The 16,523-nt window shown below is 40.4% G+C and overlaps 1 protein-coding gene across 1 annotated transcript; it reads right to left on the bottom strand.

The window, feature by feature from the left end:
• Window positions 1-12,390: 12,390 nt before the first annotated feature.
• LOC118113851 (sulfotransferase 2B1) lies at window positions 12,391-16,523 on the bottom strand. The gene is made up of 6 exons (XM_035163889.2): window positions 16,249-16,523; window positions 14,837-15,045; window positions 14,580-14,706; window positions 14,298-14,392; window positions 13,353-13,533; window positions 12,391-12,945 (listed from the first exon to the last, which is right to left on the bottom strand). Exons 1-6 carry the CDS (start codon window positions 16,385-16,387, stop codon window positions 12,830-12,832), a joined length of 867 nt encoding a protein of 288 aa, XP_035019780.2. The 5' UTR covers window positions 16,388-16,523; the 3' UTR covers window positions 12,391-12,829.

Here is a 16,523-nt window from a genome sequence, read left to right as displayed (position 1 = left end):
GGTTTTCTTTATACTCCGGCTTCCTCCCAGAGTCCAAAGACATGATTTGGGTTCAGTTAGTTGGTAAATCTAAATGGACTGTAGGTATTAACTAGCGTGTGACTGGTTGTTCGTCCCTCTCGAATGTAAGCCTGTGAGGTGACCTGTTCTGGTTGTGACCTGCCTCTTGCCCAATGTCAGCTGGGATCGGCTCCAGCTCCCCCCGTGAACCTCAGGAGGATAAAAGGTATAGATGATGGGTGAATGGATGGGTCTAATTGACCAAAATAAAATGATCTCAGCAACAACAGGCCACTATATACACTATGACCATGCTTTTTTTGCTAAAAGAAGGGAATCCATGTACAGACTGTACAGACAAGAGAAATAATCACACTGACCACAAAGTGCTTTAATTAACTTAATTAACTTGGAAAAAATGTGTGAACATGTGTGTCTTTGCCTCTGAACTGAACAAACTTAACTTGCAGAACAGAGTTGAGAGGCAGACAGACTCAATATTTATTAATGATACAATAGTCCAGATTATGTTGAGGTATTTAAGTATTTTACTCATGTTAATGTGACTTTTAAATTTATACTTTGGGTTTTAAATCACAACTGACTCTACTTTATTCTGTACAATCATAAAATATCTTCTTTATTTAGAAAAAAAACTTAAATCTTATTGTTTTTGAACTATTAAAGAAAATTGAATATTATAATATTAAAATTGAATAATATTATTATTATAATGAATCCAATTAAATGGTTAATGACCTTAATATAAAGTCATTAAGCACAAGCTACATTCTTAGTTTTGTATTCATTCATAGTAGATCCCGAGCAGCTCGCTGTATTACAACAACCCTGCCGGATGTTGATATAAATGCTGTATAAATACAATCACAGTGTAATCACAGAGAAGGCTAGCAGCTCAGTGCGCCTGCCAGTCTGACGACGTGACCTGGAGTCGGTCAAACCTACGTGACTGTTGTGTCTGAGCCTCATTCAGGGATTTCTGCTGTTTATTTTCTTTTTGTCTGTTTCGGGCCCTGATGGCCACATCCTCTTGCACTCTCCTACGCCACTAACACTACCCACTCATCCCTGTCGCTCCCCCTGAATCCCTCCCACCCAGCCACCCGCTCCCAGGCATGTGTAGTGTTATACATACAGGAAGAGAGACGTGCTGCTGAAACAATAGAGCGACATCTCATCTGCAGCCAGAAACCACCCTGCAGACAAAGCTGTGGCACAAACATGGGATGCTCGATCATCATCTTTATTAGGTTATTACCTAAAATACATGAAAAGACACTTGAGGAAGCGTTTGAAGATGTGACTGTGGTTTAACAAATTAATATCTTAATGAATTTGTTTGATAACTATGGTCTTGATGATCATAGATTAAGAATATGCATCGATCATTGTGAATAAGAAATAAAAATATTAAAATAAATTCAAATATATGTTTATTTATGTGTACTCTCAACAGACACCATAGGACTATACATACTATTTCCTGGTTCCCTCAAGTCTCATTTCTATATCTACATGGAGCTCAGTAGGTGAATAACCTGGTCTGAATGTCCTCGCAGGCCATGTGCCTGTGAGTTTCTGACCCTCCTCCCTCCCAGGCTCTGTGTCTGACTGTCTCTCTCTCTACGTGACCGGCCCAGGGTCCGTCAGTGCCAGTGGAGGTCGCCGCCGCAGCAGATAACACTAACTAGCTTCCTGCCATTACTGCTAATTGCCCCACGGCCCGGAACTGTGCAGACACCCTGTGGGGCGTGACTGAAAAGTGTGTCTGTGTCTGTGTGTTTGAGAAATGTAAGATATTCCCATGTCTTCAAATGCAACCTACCTGTTTATGATGCTGTATCTATCACTGTATACATCCACTGTCCTTGGGAAACTTATGTTGATGTGCTGTCTGAGTTGTGTTGGTTCATTCATAGAAAACAGAAGAGAGGATGATGGGTATGCGACGAGCAGTGGGATGGATGAAGAGATCGAATCGAGACATAATATGTTTTCTGTGTCTAACAAGCAAGGCAGAAAAAGAAAAGTCCATAATCAAAGTTGGCTAAAAAGCTTTGAGCTGGTTGATTTAAGTTAAACATGGAATAATCTGTAGCAGTCCTGGAAAGACAAGGGTGTGTTTGAAGAAGGGAGACACATCATATGGATAGATGCTGCACAAATGCATGATGTATTTAATAATAGAAATTGAATTAAAGAGAAAACAACAGTAAAATATGGAAATATTTTATGGAAATATTTAAAATGTTACTTATGTTTGTTAATATTCTGTAGCATCAATAGCAAATAAGTGCACAAATTATAAAGAAAACATAAAGTTGCTCATGCTTTCATCAAAATAACACAGTATTATAAGAGAAACTAATGTAGAGAGACAAACTATTTTGCATTGTAATGCCAAATACTGTATAACACAAGGGTATAAGGGTGAGGGTGCATCAGGGCTCCTGACGACTTTCCTGTGTCTAACAAAGAGGAAGAAGGGGATGTTTAGATGTTGCACTGTATGTTATCACTGCTCTATCGGCAAGTGTCTACAGCTGGCTATATGACCCTGGGGAGGGCCAGCCATGTGTCAACAAGAACATCAACCATGGACAATTTAACTATGTGAATGATACAGGAACGTAATGGATGAAATAATAACTGTCACTCTTTTGACAAGAGTTGGATGCGAAGATTGATACCAGATATTATACACAGTTTTAAAAGGGGTGACGAGCTGAGCAGATATTTTGCTGGGAACATCGCAGTCAAGAGACACAACCTATAGTAGTTGTCTCCCTGTTCTAAGTCACTGTGTTGGTCTTAATCAACAGTCTGCTGGCCGTAGCTACATATGTATCTGTTTCTTTCATTGTTTCTTTCTTTTGCAAGAAAGCATATAACTGCATTCCTCATAATATCTTATTATTTCTTTAAACCAGGCGGAAGAAAAAAGAAAGCGATAATGCGACCTATATGGTCAGCTAGGACTTTCATACCTATTCCTAAGGATGTGGTCATTAACTCCGACAACAAGGTTATGTTTTCACCTGTTGGTTGGTTGGTTGGTTTGTTGGTTGATTGGTTGGTTGGTTGGTTGGTTGGTTGGTTGGTTGGTTGATTTGTCCGCAGAACTACACAAAGACTACTGAACAGATTTCCAGAGGAGCCCAAGTAAGAGCCCATTATATTTTGGTGTGGATCTTGACAAAGGGGCAAATCCAGGATTTTTTATTTTAAACATTGTCAGATGCTTTTTGATGTATTCAACAACTCCCCTGGAAATAATATATGGATCTCTGAAAAATCATTTGTACTTAGGGGATTGAAGTCAATAAGTGTGTAAAGAGCTTATGGAATTAAATGTTGGTTCATAAGCTTTTTTCCACTGCTGTACAGTAATAAATACAGCTACAAAGCTGTAACAACCACAATAGCTGAGATAGGTGTGAAGGTGATAGTGGATTAATTTGGGAATCAACAGTTTATATGCATCTTCAATAGTTTTAGAACTACTGGGAACTACTCCGAACATTCTTTGTGCACACTTGTATGTTTGGTTAACTCAGGGTTAAACTGTGAAAAGATAAAACCTTCTCACATCAATTTTCTCAGGTCAGTGGACAGACCACTGAGTGGGACTCACTTGACATCCCAGGCTGAGATCAAGATTAATGTGGTGAAGATGTCAGATATCATCCTCCCTCCCTGCTTGGACCTAAACAGCCCATTCCCAACACTGCAACTGATCAAGCTTCATCGCATACATGTGGGCATCGCTCTGGGCAGAGAAAGAGTTTGCTGACTGAATGCAACAAACTTTAAAAAGATTACAGGATCTTCTGAGGAGTTATTGGCTATTTAAGTGTGTGTCTACAGTCTGTTGATGAGAAGAGGGCATCAAAGCAGGCCAGCATCCTGTGGGCAGCCCAGGGCAGGACCAGTGGGCACAAGGCGGCAACGAAGTGGGTGTCCTGGAGCAGGCACCACATCGTCTGCCGACACAGATACACACACACACACCCAGACCCTCCCCCGGGCACAAAAGGCCACTATGTAATTGATGTAGTGTCAGAGCTCAGGGGATGGAGTCATGGGAGGGACACACAAACACAATGAAAAGGAGTCCACAACATTAACCAATATAAAATTGAAATTAAAACTATTTATAGCAACCTAAATTAAGGATAGACTTCAATGATGAAGGAGTGTGCATAAACAGTACTTTAGTTTAGTGAATGATCATTGAAATATGTCCTTTGATATTTGCTGTGCTGTCATCAAGAGTGTGAGGACAAGGCACAATGAGTGTATTGAATTCACACAAATTCACAATTTAAATTTAGCATTAATTCATTTATCATGGTCCTTTTAAAGTAAATCAATCCTAATTGTTGGTTGCTGCTGCTAGAGCTGAACAACAGAAATCAATGAAGTGTTCACGGAGATAAATAAAAATGATAACGAAATCTCCTGATTCGTGAAAAGACCCAGCTCAACCTGGTCTGATATTTTATGCCAACAGAAAAGAGGATTCTCAGTATGAAAATGCACAATATGTTATAAATAATCATATAATTATTTCACTCCGTCAGGCTATGGGCCAGTTAACAAGAAGTAATAATGCAAAATTGGCATGTTGTTCGAATAAGATATAAAAGTTGATTTTGCAATTTGTGTTGAATCTTTTTAGGATTTATCTGAGCGGTATACATGCTTAGTCGGCTTGAAACTGGTTGGTCACCAAATCTCCATATTGTTCAGTTTTGTATATTTTAAAGAGGTAATTTGTTAAGTTAGATGACATACACTCCTCATTTTCTAATCCTCCTTCTATAACTACATTTCCATCAACTTCATCTTCATCCCCTTCTCTTTCCTCTTTCACCCCCGTCTCCCAATCAAGTTCTTACCTTGGTAACCTCCGCCCGCCCGACCACCTGCCCCCTTGACCCCATCCCATCTCACATTCTCCAGTCTATCGCTCCTGACCTTCTTCCTTTTCTCACCCGTCTTATCAACACTTCCCTGTCAACTGGCTGTTTCCCTAACTCTCTGAAGGAGGCAAGAGTAAATCCTCTCCTGAAGAAACCCACCCTCGACCCGTCTGAAGTAAATAACTACAGACCTGTCTCTCTTCTTCCCTTTCTTTCCAAAACTCTTGAGCGCGCTTTAATCAACTCTCCTCCTATCTTCACCATAATAACCTTCTTGACCCTCACCAGTCTGGTTTCAAGGCAGGCCACTCAACTGAGACTGCCCTCCTTGCTGTCTCTGAGCAACTTCACACTGCTAGAGCAGCCTCTCTCTCCTCTGTCCTTATCCTTCTAGACCTCTCTGCTGCATTTGACACAGTGAACCACCAGGACCTGGGTGTCTCAGGCTCTGCTCTCTCCCTGCTCTCATCCTACCTCAATGACCGCACTTACCGGGTAACTTGGAGAGGATCTGTGTCTGAACGAAGGGGCAACATCCCGGGCTGAGCGATGAGGCCAATACGGAAGTGCAAAAAGCTGCAGTTCACTGGGTGGCCACTTGAGGCTGGCTCCAAGAAGGAGTCAATTCCCATTGACTCCCATGTTAAAAAGCCCGACTTTAGAGCAGAATTAAAGCTGTTTACAGCCTGGTTCAAAAAACAGTTTTAGTCTCAATCACTAAGTTCTTCCTTCATGACAACTCTGAGGGGGGTGAATTTTTTTCTAACTCACTTGTTTAAATTATATAGAGGTTTGATATTATGAATAATTATCACTTGATGGACAGGTGACGTCACCGTTAGCTCGCGACTCCAGCTCCTAGCCTGTTGCCTGCTCGGCTTCACCTGAGCTAACAGGCTAACCCCCGTCACCGAACAGGACCTGAGTCTGTGGAGAGGTTTCACTCACATATCGGATGAATAATACGGTTTGATGTTCGGCTTGTTCTCCTGACGGAGAAGTTAAAGACGTCTGCGCTCCCGTTGCTGTGGTAAGTAAAGTATAGTATGTTATTTATGTGTTAGTAGTGATGAGCAGGTATCGGTGTCTCTGTACCTGGCTGGTTAGTTTAGCTCCGCTAGCCTGCAGGCAAGATACCAGCAGTAATGGCGATGCTAACGGGACCGTACGGGAGTTATTGAACCGACATGAACCGACATGAACCGGTCCACACAGCAGAGAGAAGCCTTAGAGTTTATGAGGATGAATCTTTTAAACTGAGACAGGCGACTGTGTGTGTTTGGAGAATAAGCTCCACCACGTAAGATATCTAATGTTATGTAAAGATGTTTCACTCGTGTCGTGTTCTTTTATCCTTAGGTATGAGAAGGGTCGGTCTTGGTTCAAAAAGTATTTATTTAGAAGCAATGAAAAGGTACAGCATAGCTATGGGCACTCAATGCACAGCCTCGGCTTTTAGTCCGTAGCTCGGGGTAGTCAAGAGTCGCCCCCAACGGATGACAGGTGCAATATTTATAATAGTAGGTTGGAGGCGTGGTCCCAGCATCTTGGAACTGGAATCCACCAATGATGAGGAGCCGCTCCCAGGTTCGTCCCTCCTTTGATAGTAGCTGGGCAAATCTTCACATTCTGACAGTGTTAAGTTTTGTGTATTAAGAAAAAGCCTTTATCCCTCTGAAGCTTTGTGAGTCTTCAGTAGTTTTGCAGACACAGTGTTTTTGTTCATTGGAGTGAGAAACATTGTGTTTCTGTTTTATCGTCTGTATGTTCTGTGTGTGTAAGCATGCGTATTTATCAGACAAGACAACGCCTTTCCTATCTGGCCTTCAGAAGCTGGGGCAGCTGCTTGATTTCTTTCTAAGGCATAGGTCACAGTGTCTTAATGAGCACAGTGCATTCATGTATGTGTGATGTTGAATAAAGCTAAAGGAATACTGTAATATATATAAAGGTTTATGTATGAGAACAAGTTTAAGTACAGTGTTATTGTATGCCACGGGTTACAGTCTTAACACTCGCCAACCCATTTGACTTGACTACGTTACACAGATTATTATTCTGCAGAAACAGATTTACTGTGATCAACTGAAACGTGAGTATTTAAAGTCACATCTGCATTTTAAGAGCAGCTGTTTAAAGTAGCATTACGTCTCCTAAAGCTCTTTATTCAGAGTATTGGTGTTGATGTGTTGTAACGTGTTAGTGAAAACTTAACCTGTCGGCTACATTCAGTTTTTACATCGTTAATCTTAGGCAGACTTTACTGAATTATTGTGTTAAATAAGTGGACATGCAGAATAATGTATTTTTTTGTCACATAAATAAATTATAGGAAGTGTAACTTTACTAGAATACAGTCACATAGAGAACCTGAGGCTGATGTCCACCACCTATTTCCTAAGCTGAAATGATTATGATCTGATGAACTTTGAAGTAATAAACTTTTATTTTTACCATGTAAAAGTCTGTTAAGGAGTTAACCTGGCACATGTATGACTTTACATATCTGTGTATTTGTGTTGAATGTTCCTCTAGGTGACTCAGACAGCCTGCACCTGTGGATGTCCAACATGAGACACAACTGGAATCCAACCAGACTGAACACTGAGAGTCATCACTTCAACACTGACTCCAGGTACAGACCTGTTTTCATAACTTACAAACAATCAAAGCAAAGTATTGCACATAATACATAATGTATTAAATTATATATGCAATACTATTAATGTGGAAGAACTCCATACTGTACATTCATTGTCTTGGTAGTGCACTGTTTAATCCAAAACCATATTCAAATACATAGTTGAATATCCACAGAAAATAAGGATACAAACTTTGTTCATAAGTAACACTTCCTCTACAATAATGCCATACTTTTATGTTTCCTGTCATTTTATTAGGGACGGACGAGCCTGAAGGACACAGCTGTGCTGACCGTGTTCTGTCTCTTATGGCAAAGAAGAAAAATAAAACACTGGGTTTTTATCTAAAGTGTATCAAATCAGAAAGTAAAAGATAAACATTGTTCTGACAAGTGTTCATTTTTTTAACCAACCATAATGAATATAGAAATTAACTATTATCCATGACACTTAGCAATGACTGCCAACTCTAAACAGTTGCAGGCCATCTTTAGTTAAGGGAGGAAAACGTGTTGTGCAGATGAAGCTGGTGCAGGTCGTCCTCATGTTGACCAGCCTGAAGCTGCCGATCTCCACCATGTTGCTGCTGCCACAGTGGATGCTGAGGACATCAGGTGCTGCAGTGCTTCATCTAATGAAAAGAAGAAACTCACTATAAAAGGATGTTTTATGTTGTGTATGTTCCAGCAAAGACTGGTTCTTACAGTTTATTCTGTGTTCAGCAGGTGGAAGCACCACAGATTTCAGACAGAACCGATGTACTGGGCTCTGGGTTTGTACCCTCATGGTTAAATGCACATATTGTAAGTCGCTTTGGATAAAAGCATCAGCTAAATGAAATGTAATGTACTGAAAGAAATAAAACATTGTACAAATAGATAAAATGTCTTTCTATCTCATCTGTAATATTCAAGGTGATAATCTCTCACAGAGCTGTTGATAACAGTCCACATCAAGTCTCTCCACTTCTCTCAGTGTGAAAACATAATTATATAATAAATATGAGAACCAACAGTGGTGTGTGGAGATTATAATCTTACCTAAACTGTCTAATTCACTGTAAATTCCATAACAGGCTAAATAAACAAGGTGGCAATAGTAATGGTGGTTATACCAGCCTGTATCAGAACATTTGTGAAACATAGTTACTATCACATGCAACTTACACATGTAGCGTATTGATATTAACTTATTAACTTATTAAAATTAAAATCAAGTCACAACCAAACACACGCCTCTGTAGTAGTGTAGTTAATTTGCTTCAATCTGCTCATTACACGTGTTAAATAAACGGTCACTTTTATAACAATTACATATTAAAAACCACTTGAGGCATGTAAGCATATGATTATGATAATAGATAAAGCAATAGGTTTTGTTGTTGTGTAGTTTCAAGGTTACTTACCTCTAGTGAGTTTGTTGTAAAGATCGCGACCATCCTGAAGCAACAACACCGCAGCGCTAGCCGGTTAGCAGCCGCGGTTAGCATGTAGCCTAGCTCCTTAGCCTGAGCTAACCAGGTAACGTTGAGCTCTGCGGGCGTGGCTCAGCTGTCAGTCTTCACTCGCGCTCCTCCTCTTTGCCCATTTATTGGTTAGCCAGGAACTAGGAGGAGTCAGCACCGGCAAGATGGCGCCGGGTGAACGCCTACTACTAGCCTCATTTTCACTCTTCAGAAACCAACGGGTGACGTCACGGACCCTACGTCCATCTATATATACAGTCTATGGTCTGAACCTTGTCCTCTCACTACTGGGGTCCCTCAAGGTTCCGTCCTGGGTCCCCTCCTCTTCTCTCTGTACACCAACTCTCTCGGCTCTGTCATTCACTCACATGGCTTTTCCTACCATAGCTATGCTGATGACACCCAACTAATCCTCTCTTTTCCCCAATCTGAAACACAGGTAGCAGCACGAATCTCTGCCTGTCTGACTGACATCTCTTAGTGGATGTCTGCACACCACCTGAAAATTAACCTTGACAAGCCTGAACTACTTTCCCTTCCAGGGAAAGACTCTCCCACCCATGACCTGACTATTAACTTTGACAACTCTGTGTTAACCCCCACTCAGACTGCTAGGAACCTGGGTGTGACACTCGACAGCCAACTCTCCCTTACTGCCAACATTACTGTAACAACACGTTCCTGTAGATTCATGCTGCACAACATCAGGAGAATACACCCCCTTTTCACTCAGAAGGCAGCGCAGGTTCTGGTCCAGGCCCTGGTCATCTCACGCCTAGACTATTGTAACTCCCTCCTGGCAGGTCTACCTGCTAGTGTCATCCGACCTCTGCAGCTCATCCAGAATGCAGCAGCACGACTGGTCTTTAACCTAAATTCACTCGCACTACTCCGCTCCTCCGCTCCCTTCACTGGTTACCAGTGGCTGCCCGCATCCGTTTCAAAACACTTGTACTTGCATACCGTGCTGCGAACGGATCAGGTCCAGCCTACATCCAGGACATGGTCAAACGTTACACCCCAGCCCGTTCACTCCGCTCTGCATCTGCCAATCGGCTTGTTGCTCCCTCATTGCGAGCTAACCCCTCAACAAAATCTCGACTGTTTGCTGTCCTGGCTCCTAAATGGTGGAATGAGCTCCCCATTGACATCCGGACATCAGAAAGTTTACACATCTTCCGCCGCAAACTAAAAACACACCTCTTCCGACTATACCTTGAATAAAATTTTCAAACTATCAATTTAGTAGCACTTAAATGGCACTTGCTTATAGCACTTTGTAGTTTTGCTTTTTTGAAGAAATTGTACTTTCTTGATTCTTGTTGTTCTGGGTTTGTACCCTCATGGTTGAATGCACTTATTGTAAGTCGCTTTGAATAAAAGCGTCAGCTAAATGAAATGAAAAAAAAAAGTTCAATACCATATTTTATAGATATTTTACTTTTGTTTCTGTCACCCAGTGAAATAGTTCTTCTTTTCTTTCCCTGAAAAGATAAAACTGAAGAGAAAAGATGCCTAAAAACAGTAATGGTCTGAGAAGTCAGATGAGTTTCTATAACACTACCTCTCTTTATTTTACTTGTCCATTTGCTACTCACTGATGTAATTATAGTAGTGGACACATTTACAGTTTGTCAGAATTGCAGTGGGATGGTGTCATGATTACTAGATTTTAAAGCATACTTACATGCATAAAATCTTTAGGTCAACATGAAATCTAAATTGTTATGATTGTTGAAAGATGCAATAGTTTATTTATCTAATTCAGATTTGCATGCTCAATTATAAATTTGACTTCTTTTGGGAGATGCAGCCACCGTCAAATATAACAACCTTCCAGGATTTTCCTTTAGATCTGTAACAAGACATCTGTTTGCAGTGAAGATATAAACGTGCCAGAAATGATCATTATATTATTCATTACTATTGTAATGATCACATTCCAGTGTGTCTATGAACCTGTCAGTGTGTCTCTGAGCTTCATGCTCCTCATTTGGCTGACTGACTGTATTTGTAGTGGTGATGTATAACTGGATACTGAGCGTGAACCGGTGATGTTTGGCTGCCATCTAATGGTTGAGTCAAATCCATTTCAGAAGTGAGCTTCTTCATTATTGATTTGACTTCTTTGCTGTCAGTGAAAGTGTCTTTTCTGTTCACTTGTACACAGATGCCAACTGTCAGGATTTGTGTGACGTTTGTTGACGTGAGCTTTTTGACACGTATCATATTCGATGTTGCTTGTGTGAGCGTGAACAGGGTAAGCTGCAAATGAATTGCCCTACTTGGGATTAATAAAGTTGTCTGAATCTGAATATTTTTAAATGTACCACTTTAGGCTACATATCAGCATTCGAGATTCATCACATTCATATTAGCTGTTTGCTGTTTCATGCCAGACAGCAAGCGTGTACTCGACCTGCCACAGCTTGTCTTCTGAAAACAAATACCTGTGTTTAAATATGAGAGGCGATGATGGGAGTGAGACTCATATTGTGTTGGGCATTGCTTCATACAAATAATCAGCACTATAATTACTAAATATATTTTGCCATGGAACGAAAAATCTAACAATCATAAATATAAACTCCAGAAATGTGCCTGACTTTTCTTTTGTCATGATCCAATAATTAGTCCCTAGGAAATCAGGGAAAATGTCAATAAAACGCCGTATCTCACAATGTTAAAGAAAGTGAAAAGAAAATCCTGGATCTACAGCACATTTTTACAGGGTTTTTCAATGAGACACACCGCATCCTTCCGCCATATTTCGTAGAAATCCGTTCAATTCAATTGTTCAGACAGAGGGGAGTGAAAACAAAACTCACAGTTTAATGCATGCATTTCATGACTCTCTATAATTAGGAGGTTTACTGTTACTCTCCACTGTTGGGGGCTTTCTGCTCAGGTTTTTTTACACATCTTTCAGATTTCTCCTGCCACACCAATATCGGAGGAGAATAAAACGGTTTGCTGCTCATTTAGAAAGATTCAACAGCCATTTATCTTCCTGGAAACAATATCCTACTTGATTTGGATAATCTGCAAACGGCAGTGTGAGCTGTTTTTATTTGTCCCTGTGAGACTCATCCTGCAGTGAACTGTCTGCTCCTCATGTTTTGCGTGCCTGCATCATGTTACTTTCGAGGTCGCGTACAATTCACTCACTGTCGTCCACAGTGGCTCTTTTGTAAATGCAACTGCTGTTGTGGCTGCAAATCTGTGTCTCCAGAGGAATGTTGTTTTTTTGTGTAGACATGACTTGTCCTTCAGTATAAATGTATTAGGGCAAAAGCAAGTGTGCAAATAATACAAATTAAGACGATGAAGAAATGCATGTCAGCCATAATAATTTAATGAAAGTGTATTCAAAGTTTCTACAGGCTGAGCTTCAGGTGCCTTATAGAAGCATAACATTACATTGTCACATTTTGCAAACTAGCAAGGAGTCAAAAATAGTTGTGTTGTTAGTTTTAACCACATTAAGAAGGAGGAACATAACGAAATAGCTCATTAACAAGCTTATTTACAGATGGGAGAATCCAAATGATCACTGTTGAAGCAGCATTCCCTTGTTGGCGGTTTAACATAAATTCACATTCTAAATCCTGTTTGAGAAGCTGGATGATGACCAGAGTAGAAACATCAGTAAAGAGCTTTTTACTTGTCTGCCTAACTTTGAAAACATTTGGCCCAATTAGCACCAGTTTCCTACTCTGACAAATATGTACTGTACATGGCTCTTTCTCCCTCTGCGTCTCTCCTCTGGCTGTGGCTCAGTCCAGACTCCACGGCAGAGAGAAGCTCTCACCCTCCATCTCTTTGCAAATGACTGATGTGAACCGGGCCAGCTGCTCTGAGCTGAAATGTTCTTTCCAGTCTCCAGCAATACCTGACATGAGATGACACACACCAAGAAACACACATTAACACAACAGATCTCCGGTGAGAAACTGTTCAGTAGAAATTCAAATGTAAAGACAGGCAGTTTTATGGAGACTGAAAATCCTCTTACATGAAGGGTTATAACTCAATAAAGATGTCGACCTCAACCAGGTAAGTATTTAAATCCAGTCAGACAGTTTAAATGTAATTCTGAGCAAACTGCATTGGAACTTAAGTTAATGCTTATTTTTTAACATTTCAATTTGCAGAAATTACTCAACTCTACAGTCAGTCAGCAAAAAAAATTGCCATCAGTACATGAGCACAAGCAAAAAGTAGAAAATTAACAGTTGTTCATATAATCAAAATTCTGCCACACCTCTAGCTGTTTATCATGGACACATGGAGCCTCACCTTTCCTGAAGAATGGAGATTTGTCAGAGTCCATGTATTGCTTTGGGACCAGGCTGAAGTTGGACATGTTGTTGGTCTTCATGGTCTTGAAGGTGCAATGCTCTGTGACCTTCTGAATGGTGTCTTCACTCAGGTCAGTGCCCAGGAAACCAGATAAACGCCTGAGAGACGCAGGCAGGTCCTAGAAGGAAAGCACATGGACACATGTACTTTCATTGTGGCTTTTTGAAGCAGCAGTTGTTATTTTTCATCTCAAGATAGAAATTCTCTGACTTTTCTGGATGATTTCTATGATGAAAGATCACCAAAGAGATGGTCTCTGTGACGTCACTCAGACTGGACATTTTACTAAGAACATGAATTACAATAAGTGATTTGGCCCTTTATCCAGTAAAATACCAGACATTTTCTCATTACAAATTATCATATGGAAATATATATGGATATAATATATATTTCATAATATAATAAACTTTAAATATTTAAGGTTTGGGAAATTGTCACTTTTCAAAGAGAGCACTCTGTCATGTTTATTTTTCCATATGTGCAGTATTTTTGGTGTCACCTTTCCTGTTGTACCTTCCTTCCCTTGTGTGTTTATTTTATCAATTTATACAGAGAAGGGTCATTGAGACCAAACTCTCTTTTTCAAGGAAACTCTTAAGACAAAGTCTAGTCTGTCTGTTCCCTTTCCTCTGAGCCAGTTCTTCTTATTTTATTTTTGACAAGTGTACCAGCCTTTTTGTCAATGTTAGTCTTCCTGGTTTTTTGTTCTTTGCCTTGTTCCGTTGACCTCACCTTTCACCTTGCCCCCCAGGGTTTGCCTTGTTTACCAGTAGTTACTTGCAGTTCTTAATTTAAACAACAAAGATAATGTGGAACATTGTGTTTTTAATAATATATCACCATTTACAAAAACTCATAATTCGCTTGTGAGAGTTTTACCTGAACCATTTCTTCATATGAGATGTACATGATTCTGTCTCCCAGCTCTGTGTGTCTCCAGCTCTTCACATGGTCCGTCCATTTTCCAAACATCACTGCAGGTTGTAATACAGTACACATTAAATGTAAACAACCACTGCTCTACCAGAAATGACAATAGTGACTTTGTCTTTCACATTTTTTACCATTTTGCTCATTTGGTAAAACACTGACATGCTAAATTCAATACTTCTGATATTCATACACTTCTCTAAGTAAACTTTTTAGGATGTGACTTCTGACCTCTGCCATCCAGGAATTTCTCTATGAACTCATCAAAAGTTCCTGGATCCTCGAGGAATCCTGCCATCTGGTGGAAGTAGTAGGAAGACACCAGGACATCCTTTGGGTTCCTGACAACATAGATCACCTATGGCAGAGAAACAAGTCAAAAAATGCAAATAACAGAGGAGGGGAAATGTTTACTATAGATGTTTAATAAAGGATTAGATAACGAGAAGTACATAGGGGAATATCTCACTAAGCTTCCACAGGTTTACCTTGGCTTTGGAGGTGTGAAAGGATGCAGGCATGAGGTGATAAGGAAAATGAGTGACTAGTGCTCGCGGAGATGTCAATTGATCCACAATAATGGACAATCTTTTCTCCTCCAGCCAAGGCACCCTGTCCCAGTTCGGAATGGTTTGGATTGGCTTCAGGTCTCCCCCATTAAGCACCAGTGGCAGGATCTCCTGCATCCAGACTGTACCTACAGAACAATACAGAAGAGTGAATACTACATGGCTAAGGAAGCTTTGATTTCTCCTTTCACCTGTCAGTATTGGCTATAAATGGCTGAGAATGAAAAAGCCTTTTGGATATACTCACTAAACACAGTTGAACGACATAGAATAAAGTCTTTCAAGTTATTTGTGATCTATCCCAATAAGCGCAAAGATTCCTTGTACTTAGTCAAAACACCTACTGACAATAAAAGAACCATAAACTGTTCACTAACAGCAGAATTCCAGCTTCAAAAGTTTTGCAAGAGCTGTCAAACGTCCGACTGACCCACTTTGCTTACATAAGCATTCCACAGTGAGGCTAAGTCAGCACAGAGAAACATGAGCCTTTAATTCAAAATTATGTAGTGTGTCTGTTTGGCAATATGGATTCAGGCTCACTTGGTCAGTAAAGTAAAGTTTGTGTCCTAAAGAAAATTTAAATATCTTGAGATTTTATGATCTTTGTCCATATGTTGGCAGATGGTGCATGTATGTTACTTCCAACATACATGTTGCATCACTACAAGGGTTGGAATCAATATTCAAACATTATAAATATTGACTGGTCAAAATCTTTCACAAATACTGGACTACTCCAAACAGAGACTGCCCAGACAAGTGTCCATGAACTCATTTTTTATTTGATAAAGAATTTGTCCTATTTAGAAGTAAGGCCAATAAACAATGCTATGATTATGTGCTGCTTGACTCCAAAGACCACCACAGCTGACGGTGAACCAAACATACAGATGTGTGACACTGACATAAAGGTGATGGGCCTCCAGAACACCAGCTTCCATTCTTCTCAGAGATATTCTCTCACTTGATGTTTTGATGATGGTGGTTAATAGCACAAGTCCGTCTCAATTTTCCCATAGATGATCAATTTGGATTCCCACATGCACGACGTAAAATAAACCGATCTTTATTCAGTATTTTGATTTCACTTCAACCCCCCAGTGTTAAATCTCACAGCTTATTACTCTGCTTGCATTGAAATCACAGTCTCGTGTAAAGCTACAAAACAGAAACACCTCGAACCAACGCATCAGCGACAGTTCGCCAGGACCCGGGCTCCTGTGGTTCATGTTGGATAAGGCTTTTAAATATCTCAGACTATCAGTCAGAAAAAACAGATCCGGGTCTATTGGCAGAAAATGTCTTTAGTAAATTTCAGACACACAGACCTGACTTCGGGTACGTGACAGCCACGACGTCATCGTCTTTAAACCTGAATGTCTCCGCGAACTCCAAGCTCTCTGCGCTATGAGGCTTCGTGGGAAGTATGTATCCACGATAGTCCAAGTACATCTCTTCAGAGGTCATTGTGGTGCGAGGGTTCAAGCAAAGTTCAACAGAGTAGACACACTTCACTTCACGATCCCTCTGAAGGAGGCGCTGTCAGCAGTTGCGCCTGTTGGATGGTCCCTGCGCACTCGTCTCTCTCTTTATATACAGTGTA

The sequence above is a fragment of the Hippoglossus stenolepis genome, chromosome 8 (assembly GCF_022539355.2).
Source record: "Hippoglossus stenolepis isolate QCI-W04-F060 chromosome 8, HSTE1.2, whole genome shotgun sequence".
In the NCBI taxonomy this organism is placed as follows: Eukaryota; Metazoa; Chordata; class Actinopteri; order Pleuronectiformes; family Pleuronectidae; genus Hippoglossus; species Hippoglossus stenolepis.
The sequence above is the reverse complement of the archived record's forward strand: the minus strand, read 5'-3'. Positions and strand labels throughout refer to the sequence as shown.

Coding starts and splice junctions, on each gene's coding strand:
- LOC118113851 (XM_035163889.2), bottom strand. CDS start 16,387: ATGACCTCTGAAGAGATGTACTTGGACTATCGTGGATACATACTTCCC. Junction 15,046..16,248: donor TGTCACGTACCCGAAGTCAG/GTCTGTGTGTCT, acceptor ATTGTTCTGTAG/GTACAGTCTGGATGCAGGAG. Junction 14,393..14,579: donor GAAATTCCTGGATGGCAGAG/GTCAGAAGTCAC, acceptor TACAACCTGCAG/TGATGTTTGGAAAATGGACG.